At 42.3% G+C, this 14,738-nt stretch overlaps 1 protein-coding gene across 6 annotated transcripts in view; it reads right to left on the reverse strand.

Moving 5' to 3' along the window:
• The window catches only part of TEAD1 (TEA domain transcription factor 1), a 141,397-nt gene that overhangs the window by 29,032 nt on the left and 97,627 nt on the right, over positions 1-14,738 (reverse strand). For 2 of the 6 annotated variants that reach the window (XM_072338647.1, XM_072338649.1), the window contains exons 3-7: positions 13,632-13,696; positions 3,599-3,610; positions 2,301-2,435; positions 2,069-2,115; positions 1,388-1,449 (exon numbers count right to left, since the gene is read on the reverse strand). In XM_072338647.1, the coding sequence (XP_072194748.1) occupies positions 1,388-1,449; positions 2,069-2,115; positions 2,301-2,435; positions 3,599-3,610; positions 13,632-13,696 (321 nt within the window). Of the gene's footprint in view, positions 1-1,387; positions 1,450-2,068; positions 2,116-2,300; positions 2,436-3,598; positions 3,611-10,635; positions 10,699-13,631; positions 13,697-14,738 lie in introns of all 6 variants that reach the window. The other 4 variants (XM_072338645.1, XM_072338646.1, XM_072338648.1 and 1 more) reach the window with 3 other exon arrangements.

The following is a 14,738-nucleotide window of genomic DNA, read 5'->3' on the forward strand; positions in this document are numbered from 1 at the left end:
TTTCTTCTGCCACTCTCAGTCCCTCTCTCCTGTCTAGTGTATGCGCTTTCCAAGGCAGGGACAGTTTCTTACTATGTATTTGCACATTGGGTCCTTTGCTTCTTTTGGAGCTTTTAGGCATCATTATATTACAGATAATAATAAATAATTACTGTAGAGAGCTGAATCATACTCTAAAAAGAAAGTTTTAAATTGATAATAAAGAGGGAATGACATGCTCTAGATAGAGAAGGGATGTTAGCCACCATCTCTAATTCACCTCAAGAGAACGAATAAATGCTATCTCCTGCTCCTCATCGTGGAAAATTAGATGAGAAGAAAACAAAACGGTAAAGGAGGAAGAGAAAGGCTGCAGCTAGAAGGCAGAAGCTGATCCTGAGAGACACACAAGAAAGGTTAGAAAACCAGGAAACACCTGAACAGGGTTGAGAACCAGGGAAAGGTCACAGATAATTTGTGTCCATATCACTTAATGAGTTTGGGAGCTGGATCCAACCTTCAAATTTAGACAAAGAGGGTCTGAGGCTTGTGTGAAACGGAATTACAACAACGACCAGTTATATGTGAACGGGAACTCTAATGAAGCAAATGCATGAATTCTGACTGATGAGAAATACTAATAATGCCATTCTGAAAGAAAACATGAAAGATAAATGAAGATTGAAGCGTCTGACAATCACAAGTATTGTATAGCATGAAGTTAGAAACAACACACAGTATGAGGGGAACCAGAAAACTGCAGCTGAGAGTCAGAAGCACGGTGTAGTTTGGCAGGGGAAGTGTAAAGTTTGTTGTTACCTGCAAATAAATAATTTCTCTTCACCTAACATGTTGGTTAGGTGTGAAACCAACTTGGGAAAAGAAGAATGGAAGTAGCCATGGAAATGGCACCACCAGTATAAGCAATGGAACTCAGAGTAGGCATTAAGCACCTAAGAAAGGGGTATCAGGTAGAGCTTAACCTTTGGGAGGAGAAGAGTTACCAGTAACACACACAGACTAAGGGTACACACAAACAGTTTCTGAACAGTTTTTAGCCTCAATTAAAAATAAATGGAGGCTTATTATTATAGCTATACATACATGCATCCTACTATTCATTTTTTGCAATGCATTTTGCTGCAGTATGAAGCATGGGCTACAGATCACATATCACAGAAACTCCCACATATGTATTAACAGTTGCTATTTAAAATGTAAAAATCAAACTCACTGATTCTCCCTCATAACAAGTACCAACACACTGCTACTTGTTAGAGACTGGTGTTTGGTTTGGTTGCTGGGGTCATTAGAAATGAAGTAGTGGCTCTGCCCAGGTCAGCAGTTAAAGCATCACATTTAGGACACAATCCAACTCTTTTTAATGGAGACAAGAAATGAAAGTTACCTGAAATGGGAGCTGTGACTGATGGCTGTATAGGGTAGGCCTGCTGAACGAATGGCTTTACACTGGAATAAATAGTCACAAAAAAGTCATACACCATGCCATCCACAGTAAATTCCATTAGAGTCATACACACAGTTAATGCTCTTTACCCACAAAGATATTTGATCCTTACATAGCATACGTAACAGCCATAAAGAGGCAACAGCAAAAGAGGGAAGCATGAGAACTGCATATACCCAATGTGCTGAAGTGAGGAGCTTGTCCATACTCCTGCCCTGCCTGCTGCAACCATCCCAGCAGACGCAGATGCTTTGCAGATGCTTTGCCTCCCAATAAATCCAGAGGACATCGAACTAGTAGGACACAAAGATTCCCATGGACCCCAAGGAAATGAGGCAGGGAGAAGATGAAAAACAAGGCTGGGAGATGTTGTTCCAGAGCCACTGCAGGGATGTGGGATTACATTCCTCATGGACTCATGCAGGGATACAGGATTGCATTCCTCACGGCTGATGAGGGATGCGATCCTTTACAACTTATCAAATACGAGATCACATCCCTGCAAGTCTCTTCCCACTTTTCCTTCTTTTTGAAACATGTGCAAATTACTGCAAGACTGATTTCCCGCGGCAGCAAAGCACCCCACGCTGCACATAGAAACACTAAAATTTTCAGACTTACTCTTGCGAGGATCCAGGCTGCCCCGTTTGAATCATGCCAGGCCAAAACTGAAAGAAGAAGAACAAACAGACAAACATTTGTTTTCTCTGTTGAAAGATTTGGGATATTTCTGAACAAGCACGATTCCTTTTGCAAAGACAAGTGAAAGCATTAATCCATTCACTCAGCCTTAGATTTCTACTGAACAGCGTTAGAGAATACAGGGATTTTCAGGACTCAGCTAACAACTTACCCCAGGTGCCCCAGGAAATGTAGGACGGGGAATTCCTGGCAGGCCCAGCTTGTTGTGAATAGCAGTAGCTGAGACTATCTGAGCTGATGACATTGCTGCCATGTGCTGGAGTGCTTTGTCCTTTGCTGTCTGATCCTTTAATATGACAATTACACGGAGTCTTAAAACATTTGGCACAACAAATGATGTTAAATAACTGCAGCTACAAGCACATAACTCAAAACTTAAAAAGCCACACAGAAAATGCAAAAATAGCAAACCATGCAGGAAAAAAAACAATACAGCACGGAGGCTAACACTCAGACTACCTGAAGGCAAAACCTCCTCTCAGACATGCATGGTAGACATGGATTCTCACAGTCTGCTCTGCCAACACGCAAGCAGCTCAGGGAGAGCAAACTGCTGCCCACCTGTTTATCTGGGCAGATTCTGCTGGTTTTAAGTCAGGCTGGACTAAGTCAGTCTGCTGCTCTGGCTCTGCTTGCCAGAGAGGGATCGCTGAGATGTGAGCTCTATCATTTAGATCTAAGAGAAGTTTGCCTTTAGCATTACACTGTAAAACGAGAACACAGGACTGCAACCGACTGTAAACGACGACAGATTTTATTTGTGCTTACACGTTTAGACCCAGCTCAGAGTTTGCCTTACAACAAGTAATTTAACAACTGGATCACCACAATCCAAATTACAATTTAAACTCCCAGTTGTAGTACGTTACTAATTGACAGTGATTCCAAAGAAAACAGCCAGCCATAGAATTTCTGCTGTTTTCAAGCATATAGGAACAAGTTTAGAAATAGAGTTACTGATTACTTGTGTTAAATTTGGAGTCCTAGCCGCTGCCCATCATGTATGATCACACAACAGAAAAGGAACGCCTCTTAATGCAGCGGAGTATTTTAGGTCAGATAAAAAAGGTAACCAACAGACTGCTTCTATCTGGAACGGTGGGTTTCCCCATCTGGAGGTACTGTATTAAACGTGCTAACATTTAGGTACGTGACTTAGGAATAAGGAACACAAGCAATATTAGGCAAGGATGTTGTTGGCTTTTGGGTTTTACTTTACAAGCAAAGTAGCACGCATGCTGGCAAGAGACGCATGCTCTTATATACGGTATACGACTTTGCACATATGCTCTCTCTACAGCTTATATGGAGCAGTACGATAGGTGAGCAGTCCTTCCTTTGAATAGCTCCTTCAGAAACAGCACAGGCTGAGAGTACAGGAAAAGCTAGCCAAAAAATCTGCCAAGCACAGCTAAGGTACATAATACTTGGTTTAGTTAGAATACTTACCATGCTTGTTACCTGGATACAACAACAAACAGTTTATTAAAATGCTTGTGTAGAATAGCAGATTTTTAGCAAAAATATGAACAAAATAGTAAGAGACAAAGGGAGAGCACTTTGCTTAGCATTAAATACCAAGTTTAAACAAATGTGCTACTTTCACCAAGGGACTGATTCATTAAAAGGAAATAAAAATAACAAACTAAAAACCCAGCCACGCTCTGGGGGTAATTTACAGCAGCTCCCCACGTGCAACCTGCTGACAGAGGTGTGGGGGATTGCTGCTGCACTCATCTCCCTGAGCTGGGAGAGGAGCCCCTGGCAGCAGCGGGGCAGAGGAGGGGCTGCAGCCCCCTCACACCTGTGGCAGGGCAGCACGCTGCCTTCTGACCTGTCTAAACCTCATGACCCCCATGCTGCAGCTGATGTGATAACTGCAGGGCAGCTTCTGTCCTGTTGCTGTGTGCTACATAAACTTGTCTGCCTAACCAACTTGCAGCTTTCCTTTCTAACCATGATCATCTCACCTGAGCCCAGCCCTGCCCGCCCCAGTGCAGGAAGGTGTGAGGGGTGCTCTGGCATGGGACCTCTTACTACAGGCTCTTTCATGTCTTCCTTGTAGAAACTGCTGCACTTGGTGGTGGCCACTGTTCTGTCCTTTGATTACATGTTAGGAGGATGGAGAAAAAGCAAAATGGAGAGGTGCCAGCTCAGCACACATCCCTTGCAGGAGGGCTCGTCTTGGGGAATTTCATAGACTCCTGGACTCCATAAAACTTTCCCATGGTGGCACATCTGCCAGCCCCATTGAGCATCAAGACACTCAGCCAACATTCATCAATGGGAAGTTGTACCTTTTGGAAGTTTAGGAACCCATGTGCAGTCAGTAGATCATTTTATCTAAAAGTAACTGTAACTTACATTGAAATATGGGAGAAATCAAATTCAGAATCAAAAGCAAATGCTAAGAGATTCTGAATTCTACTAGCACAGAGCACTTCCAGCTCCAGGTGGTGGGCTGCGCATGTATTACCAGCAGACTACACAGGCTTCAAAAAGAAATGGAAAAACCACATTTTGAAGCTGCTTATTTGAACTGAAATATCAGCTTGCCTATGACTTTAAAAAACAAACAGACTGGGTTTTTTTTTGTTCTGCAGCAGACAGCGTCTGCAACCAGCAGGGAATGACTCTTTCCACCTATCACTGCAGCGTGCTGCTTCTGGGATGAAACTTGGTAACTGATTAATAACACACAATGGTATTACATCACAGTTTAGGCGGCAAGAGAAGTAATATATCCAATTAAAACGGCAGGGGTAATTTAAACAGGCAGATTACAGTAATTACCCAGGTTGGAATTTGGCCAGGACAAATGGGTTAACACCCCTACTCTAAACAGAAACGTTGTGGGATTTTTAATGACCGCAAAGAGTTAAGACTTGGATTTCCTATCTTGTCCAAGACAGAAGGGCTTGGTTTTACACACATGTGCTGCTGTGTCAAGCTGAAATAAATCCCTTCTGGTCAAGGAGGTTTACACTGATGTACATAAAATGAAAGTTTGGCCCAGCAGGCTGCAGAGTACTGTGGTGAGGTTATTCAGGAGCTGTGGGGGGACAGCATCTCCCACCAAATCACTAAATCCCACCAGAGCTTAAGGTATTCCTTAGATAGGTCCCATCTGGCCTTGCCCTGGCTTGACCCTACTTAATTTATGGGCTCCAATGGGATTGCTGAAGCCCAGGAATGACGCTGCAGTAAGTAGAAGGCTGCACCCTTTGACTACTGTCTTCCTCTTTCCTTACAGAAGTACGTAATTGGAGATGTTACTGAGGTGGATTTAGAGCACAACCAATGAAAATCGGAAGTAGTTCCTCCAAATCCCTAAAACATTATCACCATAATGGAGAACAGGATCTACCTCTTGCTTTAGCTGACTGTTTCATGCTGCAGCTGCAAACACCTTGTTTTAGGAAGGGGTAGGAACCTAACGAAAGGAGACCACACAACTTTTAATGAATCAGGCCCTTGAGTTTTACTTTTCACCCATTAGTTTTGGAATGCAAAATACATAGTTAAATTAGATGAGAGTAATGCCCCAGTATCATCCAATTATAATTCTTAATATCCATAAATCCCACGTGGAACAAGCGTTCTATGTGATAAGCACAATGGGATTTGTGCTTGACTTTCCTTTAATCCAACACAAACAGCAGAACAATTCAATCAATACAGCAAGAAAAAAAAAGCCCAAAACCTGTTATCCTAGAATGATAAATGGGGCTTTGCATACCATGTTGTCTACGACTTTAGAAAAACAAAAAAAAACCAATAAAACTAAGACAGCATGAGAAAAATTATGCACAACAGAACACAGTATTAATTCAAGAAAGCCTAAAACCTGCATGAATATTTAAATACAAAACTTTTGTAAGGAAAAAAAATGTGACATAAGAAACAACAATATGCTACAAAATGGACAGTACGGTAACACGAGCGTAAAATACTATCCTAATAAGCAATTTTGCAGATGTTATTTCTGCTCAGATCTTGTATTGATTCAAATAACCTTTGCAATAATTAGCTGTAGCTCAAAAAAGATAAACAAATCACGAAAATACACAATTGTTCTGGACAAAAGATAGAGAGCACTTCAGTGTTTCTAGCCCTGATCTCCAATTTGCTTATTATTAGAGAAGACAGGAGTAAATACAAAAGCTGGCTATTTCAGCCAGGCAATAGCTAATGCCAAGAAGAGAATGCGCATTCAAAGCTGTCCCAACTTGCTGCCTAATGAGTAGCAATTAATCCATCTTATTGTATTTCAAAATGCTGAAGACTCCATTCACATCAAAGGGAATTTTTCAAGGCTTTTATCATTGTTCATTTAAAAAGTATAGAGCTATCTTTAGCATTTTATAATTGACAACAATATTTTCTTTTTATCTCTCGATGTGGAATGTAGAATAATGGATTTTACAACATGTAATATGTGTGTGAATTGTAGGCATTTTAATGTTTCTTTTTGTCTCTGTCTAATTAATCTTGCTCTATAAAAAACATATCTGAAATGGAAGTCTAAGATAGATGTATGTCCTGCTGTGAAGACCTTTATTCTTTGTTTGGGCCCAACTTCCAATCCACCTATTTTCCTGATTGATTCGGGCTCCCTGCCAGTGCAAAGGTGGGAAATGTTGCAACCTGACACTATAGACTGCTGTATTTTACAAGGAAAAACATTATAAATTAAAAATTCTGCTGCGCAAGAGGAAATGTCATGAAGAGGAGCCGCCTTTCAGATCTGTCTCCAAGGACCACTTTTATCTCAGCCTCTCCTTCCTTTTTCATGAGATGAAAGTTCTCTAACCTCGGGATGATTTTAATAACCTCCAAAAAATTAAGATAAAATCCCTAAAATAGGATTGTTTTCCTGTTGGAAAAGAACTTCAAATGTAGAACATCACTGGAAGGGCCAGCAGGGCATTCTCACTTGGTGGTCCTGAAATGCAGCAATAGCACTTACAGGTAGAACTCCTTGCAGGCTAAGGATCCATCCATCTGCAGCACCTGCGCAGGCACATGTCCCCAGGGAAAAAGATACTTCACTGGACCAAGGGACCATTACAACAAGAAGCCAAGATTTCTTCTCTTAGTCAAGCTTCAGTAATACTCTACCCAGTGCCATAGACAGATACATCCAATGTTGTGCAGACAGCTCTGTAATCTCTCCATCCACATGGATTTCACATAAGACAGACACAAGAAGATCTGATGTGTTTTCTCCTTGCCACAAGGAGGGCTCAAACCAATGCGAGATATAAATATCTCCTGGTCTAAAATAAACCCAGAAGGTACTTGGAAAAGAAGACTTAATGGTTACACTGTTTGTCAGTGTTAAAGATCAGGAACTGAGGTCAATGGGACAGACTGGCCAGATCCCAAAAGATCAATTAGAAATGATATTACAAAAAAAAACCTGCTAGTAAAGGACATCAGCTGGGGGGCAAGGGCCTCTGTGCTATGCTCCAGCAATCCTCAACTCCCTGCTCATGATTACTTCACTTAACGCAGCACTGGCACACAGCTTCTCTGCAGTCACCTTCCCTGTGAATGAGTGGGAGGTGCACAGAGCTGGGAGGCCTGTTGGTAAGAGGAAGAAACACGGGAGACAGAAAGGGATCAGGTCAGAGCTGACTGAACTTATAGTTACAGACTGGCATGAGGAATCTCTAAATTTCACCCATGTGGTGCTTTCTTCTCATGCTGTAGGTGGGGAATCTAACGTCAGATGCATCTGTTATTTTCAGCTAGTAGTTGTTCTCCTGCACGTACCACCAGTTGAGCACTTCATAGTTTTACAGGTCTTTACAACTAGAAAGAGATAGCTCACAGTTTAAAAAGCTGAGAGTGACCTGAGGCAGAAGTAGTTTCTTCCCTTGCCTATCTCCTTTCTGGCTGTCTTGTCATGAGGAAATGCTGGCAGCACTGCTTGAGGACGATGAGAGCCCATCACCTTCCCGGGGCTCCTGATGGGGCAGTTTGAACTGCTGCCAAAGCAGTCCACGTTGAAAACCACTTGAGAAGTACATCACTGATGTGAAATGAACAGAAGGTGATTTTTTTTTGCATCTGCAAATACTCTCTGTTTCAAAGGGCATTGGAAAAGATGGATGGCTTCAATAAAGGAATAGGAAGAGAAACACGGGCAGTGGTGCAGGGGAGGTTGCAATTTCTCTGGAAAGGTACTGTGAGGATGTTGTGCCATGGCACCTTATTTACTGACCAAGAGCAGAAAGAAAAAAGGGAGATGGAGAAAACCTGGCTCCTCTGTTGTTTCTGGGCACCCCTCAGGCTGGCGGTCCTGGAAGAGTCACCTGGGCTATGCTTGGTCTCCTGCAGGGCTAAATCTTGTGAGTAGGATGGCTACCTATAGGTAGCAGGGGCAGGAAGAACTGCCACTGGCCAGCAGGGCCTGCTGGGGAAAGACTGGGGCAGATTCTGTCATTAGTGATATCTGGAGAGTACTCTAAGTGCAGGGGGCTGGCAACCTCACATCACTGGCACACTCTTCATCCTCACAGAGCAGCTGTAGAAAGCCTTGAAGCAAACATCTTCCACAGAGCAGCAGGGACACGGATGTGGGAGGTTCCTCATATATCAATGAATTTCTCAAAGCAAAATGGCAGCTTCCATGTTCTCCGCTCAGCCCTGCTGCAACCTGCTGATGGCTGGGAATGAGCAGGGGAGTCTGAAGGCCTGGTGAGGAACCTCACTGCCCTGACAGAACTTTCCTTCTTCAGGCAACTCCTCAAGATGAAAAATCCTCAGCGGGCCCTACTTACTGCAAACGCCACCTAGGGCAGAGGTCTCAGATGTTACTAGATGGTAAGTAGCTGCTTGCTCCTTTGGAAAGCTCTGACAAAAATCTGATAGCAGGTGCAGCAACTAAGAATGTGTTTTGCTTTAGAAGTGTTTTTGTTTTTTTTAAGTTATCTTTAGCATTGAGAAAAGGAAATGTTTTAGAAGAGCAAATCCAATGTTTATGTTTGGCTCCTAGGTCTGCATTTTGGGTAGCTAGGTGGGTTTCCTGGTGTTTGTAGCCAAGGGGCTCACCAGCCCTACAAAACACCCTGAGAGCTGCTGGTGCTGAGCACCGCTTACAGTAAGGCAACCTCCTTACGTACGTAATTTTAGGCATCAAGGATTGACAATTTAAGCTTAAAATGCTACATATCTCTGTATTATTGCACCCTCGGTTAAAAAGCAGTATGTTTAGGTTGTCTTAGTTGTTCTTTACAAACCCCAACTGCTCAGCCAGTGCAGCTAAAAAGCCAGCCACCAACAGCCATACAAGCTTGCCAGCATGCTGCCCACTGCGGATGAAAAACCCAGTGCTTCTGTCAAGAAGGCCTGTTACACAGCCAGGCTGTTATTTATACGCTGCAGCTCCAGGACTGTGGTAAGCATCCGCAGCGCTCACCACTTATCCTCATGAAATTACGTGCTGAAACATTTTGCTTTTCAGCTAGAACAAAAATGTGATTTGTTCTCATACGGAAAATAAAAATCAACAAAAAGAAAAAAGGACAGAAGGAAAAGATTTACAAGTTCCTTTGCTTTTCGTTAAAAAGAAGGAAAAAAGCACAGCAAAAATTGCAAAACCCCCCCTCTTCCACTTTTAAGTAACGTGAAAGCAAAATGAGTCCTGTGATCTCTGCAGGAAAACTTGAAAAAACAAGCCATCCAAGAAACCCCCATCAAACATTTCCAAGAGTTTCTTTTTAGCCTTAGAATATACTGTAGGGAAAACCAGGGAAAATGGGGACACGTACAGTTCACCACGTCAGATTGAGCAAACATTCTTAGTTTTCCCTGGACGGGGCCCTGACTGAGGCTCTCCAAAGATTGAATGCCAACGTTATACCTTAAAAAAATAAAATTTCATAGAATTTTGCAAATAGTACATAACTTTAGGTGATACCAGACTGCACTCTTGTAGCCAGAGCAACCTGGATAAGCTGTGCTCTCTGGCACAATCTATTTTAAGTATTCTTGATAGCATTGCAAAAGAGACAAAAAAAAAAAAATAAAAAAAAAATAAAAAAATTAAAAATTTTAAAAAAACAAACAAACATCTGGGAATGGAAAACAATGACCCTATCTGAAGAAAAAAAAAAAGGAAAAAGAAAAAGAAAAAGCACCTACACAACTGTATAAAAACCTCGTGTATGGAAATACACTCGTAGCACTTAGATGTTCAAAAATAAAACCAAAAATGAATGGATGGGTTAAAAATCAGATTTAGGTGCTGAGCGGTTACAAAGAGTAGTTCACTTTGCATTTGGACAGTGTTAAGACAACGTTTTTAATGTGAATGCTAGTGCAGAAACCAGAGATTAAACACAAAGAGACGCAGACAGCTACCACATGCAGGAAAAGGAGGTTACAGGCACGGCAGCACCAGGAGCTCGCCCATCACCGCGGGGAGGAGGAAGGGACAGGCATAGCAACCACAAGCCCAAAAGCAGAAAAGCGCATACCTTCAGCTTGGAATGAAAATCACGAGATTTCCTTCTGGCAAGAACCTGAATGTGACTAGACACCTGCAGGGTAGGGGAAGGGAGGAAACAAAGGAAAAGCCTGTAACCATGGAGATGAAAAGCCCCCTACAACTGGGCAAGCCAAACGTACCTTAATGGCGGCTTGAATTTCTCGAACTTTCTTTCTTGCTAAGACCTGTATGTGACTAGACACCTACATTGTTCAGGTTTATAGGAACAAAAAAGAAGAAAAAAAACAAACAAACAAAAGAAAAACAAAAAGCAAATCAAATTTAAAATATCTATTTTTCTCTTTTTTAAAAAAAGAAAAGAAAAAAAAAAAACTTTTCCGAGGGAACTGAGTTATTTGCATCTTCAGTAAGCTCTGTTGTTAAAGATACCACATTCCCAGCCAGATACCCAGCTCTTAGCACTGAGGCTTAACAGTACTGGTCATCACTGCAGTGACTTGATTAAGGAAAAATATGTGCAGCCCACTGGGTTGCACGCTCAGCTATAAGAGGGAGGACACAGCTTGCAGCTGGCTGCAGCCTGTGTGCTTTGGGACCGACCCCATCCACACTCTGCAGGACACATCCCAAAGGAGTTCCACCTCTCGGACAGGGCTGCAGCTGCCCACCCTGACCCCTGGGCACTAGGCTGAAGATGTAACGGTGTCAAGAAGTTGCATCCATTCACTTGTATTGTGTTCTGCAGCTCCAGCAAGGAGCTTCAGCCTGCGTTTTGGCCCCTCTGACACACTCCAAGTTCTGGAACAAATGGTAAAATATTGGCATGACACAGTCCCAGAAACCACTCTGCCTTTCTCTGCAATCTCAGCATCAAATCTGCCCACAAAATGTTCATGTAAGCAGAGACAAGTAACAGGGCATCAGCTTGTGTAATGTCTAGGTTAGGTCCGTTATTACATTTTGCATTTTGGTCAAAAATACCTGCCCTGCAAGAGACCGTTTCATAGCCCATAAGTTGTTGCATGTGCAGGGTCTGGGTCCTGATTCACTTTCCTGTTTACTCTGCTACATGCTGAAATCCGTGACATTGATGCTGAGGGTTTAGTGATGCTGTCCAACATTCCTTGGTACTGCTCAGCATCCCCCAGACCTCTATGTGAAGGTTTAAAAACTGCAGTGATGGGAAAAACTGCTAAAGAAAAATCTTTAGTCTGATTTGACCCAGGGCATATCATACCAGGTGTCGTACAGTTTTCCTGAGTTAGTTAAAATTCCTGTCTGGGAAAGAACACAGGCAAAAGAAAAGGAGAAACAAGGCTTCATTTCCTCCCTCTGTAAAATTATTCCATGACAATAGCACACACCAAAACAAAACAAAACAAAAAAGAGCCTGAATTTTTAGTAGAGAAGCAAATAACAATGCATAAATGAGTGCAGCCCCTGAAGGCCACCTTCAGAGAGTTCTCCAGGAAGCAGCTCAGGAACCAGACTGCAGTAATTCAGCGTTATACTATTGCTTACTAAGCAATTTTGTGGTCGAACACGTAGACCAAGTTTTGACACGTGTTCACTTGTTTTGCTTTCAGCGGGATATTAGTGGTGTTAAAGGTTATACAGGAAGCACAACTGTAACATTTAATTGCTCGTTTGAAACTTGGAACTAATGACAAAGTCTTTGAGACACTTATGAAAATTGATTAATGAAACATTTTAGAGGGACATACAAGAACAAAGGCCATGTGCAAGCCACCATAGCCCTCCTGGTTTCACTGCAGCTCTGCCAGCATACGCTGGATGTGGATCCAGCCCAGTCTGCATTACAAATCCTGATACCATTTTAAGATCACCAGTGCAGCTCCCAACTGGGGGAGTCTGCATGAGCATAACACAGGGCAGAGCTTGGGCCTTTGCCTTTTGTTCGCAGATTTCTTTGCCAATCTTTTGTTTGTTCCTTTTCTCCATGCACTGCAGTTTCTCTCCTTTCTCATAGCTTTTTTCACCCCTCATACATATGCTTTCTCCCCAGTTGACAAAGAACACCACCCAGGGCAAAATATCACCCAGCTCAAAATGCTTTAAACACGAGGGTTGGCAGCAGGCCATCTTTATGTGTGCTGACTCAGTGTCACCTTTCTCTGCTTTACAAAACACGCATAGCATGCAAGTGTATGAGCTGCTGCCTTCTCCTTTGCCACGCACATGGAGGGGAATCTCAAACTTCACATTAGGGAAAACGAATGGACTCTGCAATTTGCAAAGCATTCTGAAACAGTGCAAGGGCTCAAGAACCACCACACTAACCATACAGATCATGTGCCTTCTGTAAGGCTGCTGAGCCCTGTGGATATGATAAATTAAAGGATTTAGGCATATACTATTAAGTTAATGGTTATGCAATAATAATCTAAAAATGACTTAAGACTGGTTCAAGGTATATTCTGAGTTGATGATGAATGAAATCTTGCCATGGTCACAGACCAGGAGCCTGAAGGCTCTGTGGGGAATTTTTTTATTATTATTTCATCCTGTAGCAAGTACTGCCCACGAGCTGAAAGCATGATTAGCATCAGTCTTGCTAGATAATTTTTATTCATTCACCTCTCATAGCCAATAATCACAACCTTTATTATATCGGTGAATTTGCTGGACATTTAGAAATTATTACTGGTTATTCACTGTCTCAAAATAATCATTACATTCTGTAATTATCCTTACAGAGAAAAAAGGAACAATGCTATATGCTTCTGCTTTGACTTTTGATTTCTTTTTCCCCCGAATACAGGGGACAATAACCTCATATACATGTAGACCAATAGGAAATGCACCTCCAACTTTCACTGAAATGATGCACAATAACAAAATCTGGAATTTAAAATATTTTTCTAAAAAGTGTGTATTTAATTGTGAAGTCAGTGAAGTCAACACACCATCTTGTCAGAGCTGAAGCACAGACAGCCACTGCAGCCAAAAATGCCTTGTTTTGTTATTCACCGAAATGCACACTTCCCCACTGGGCTATTTTACCTGCTTCCTGGTCCGTGTCTTCCCTGTTCTAAGTTTGATGTATCTGGCTATCAATTCATTCCTACCTGAAACAAAGAAAAATGAATGGTTAAGGGACAAGCAGCAACACATCCATAAGCACCATCAAAACATGACATTGAAACATAGGAGCTGCATGCATACAAGACCGACTTTTTCTTGTACGTACTCTGTTTCTCCTTTGCAAACTATTCATTAATAATATTCTGTTGTTCAACACTATTTCTCTTCCATCTCCTTAACACCACATATATGCCCCACCACCCATGTGCAGAGGCTATGGTGTTTTTCCACTGAAGACCTGGAGCTGTTGGTAGGCAGAGAAGTGGCACTATAGCCACTGACCAGGATGGTCTCAGGCTAAGGACCACCTGTCCCATGGGCTGACACAAGGTCTGGCCTCTCCCTGTTTATCTTCCAGCTACACAAGGTAGTGTTTGCCCTCCAGGCCCAACTGGATCTTGTGAAGACCACTTACCACTCAACCCAAAGCACTGATCAGCCTGACAGTATGGCTATGTGTTGGCATTTTCTCCAACTTAATTCTTCAAGGAGGAGAGTGAAATCTTCCCATTCTGCTGAGGAGCACTCTGCCTCTTCCACTGACTGAAACTGTTGCCTCAGTTCACCATGTTGTAAATCACATCCTTAATGCCATGCACAAGAGCGGTAACCCTGCGGTGCAGAAGTTCCTGCTGCAGCGTGGCTGATCAACACGGTGGTTTGTTATTTAGAACTCTATTTCCCTTGGAAACAGAGTATTTCCAAGTGTCTAAAATGGCTATTTGACTCTTCTTCAGTCACACACTGCGCTACTTAATACGAACTAATATTTTCTTTCCAAATAATTTCCTTCCTAAATATTGCTGACACGGAAGATAACCAAGTTTTATGTGGTGCCCTGTTTATTTTCACTGCATATTATGTTACTTCTTCTTGAGTTGTAATAACTTAAATATACTTGTTTAACAAGTCCTAAGTTATGGAGCTATTTGCATTCAGCACAGGGGAAAAGCCCAAGTGTAGAAAACGAGAAAACTGATTTAGCAGTGAGCTGAAAATGGGAAGGCTAAGAAAATAACCTGTCGC

This window comes from Excalfactoria chinensis, chromosome 5 (assembly GCF_039878825.1).
Source record: "Excalfactoria chinensis isolate bCotChi1 chromosome 5, bCotChi1.hap2, whole genome shotgun sequence".
NCBI classification, from domain to species: domain Eukaryota; kingdom Metazoa; phylum Chordata; class Aves; order Galliformes; family Phasianidae; genus Excalfactoria; species Excalfactoria chinensis.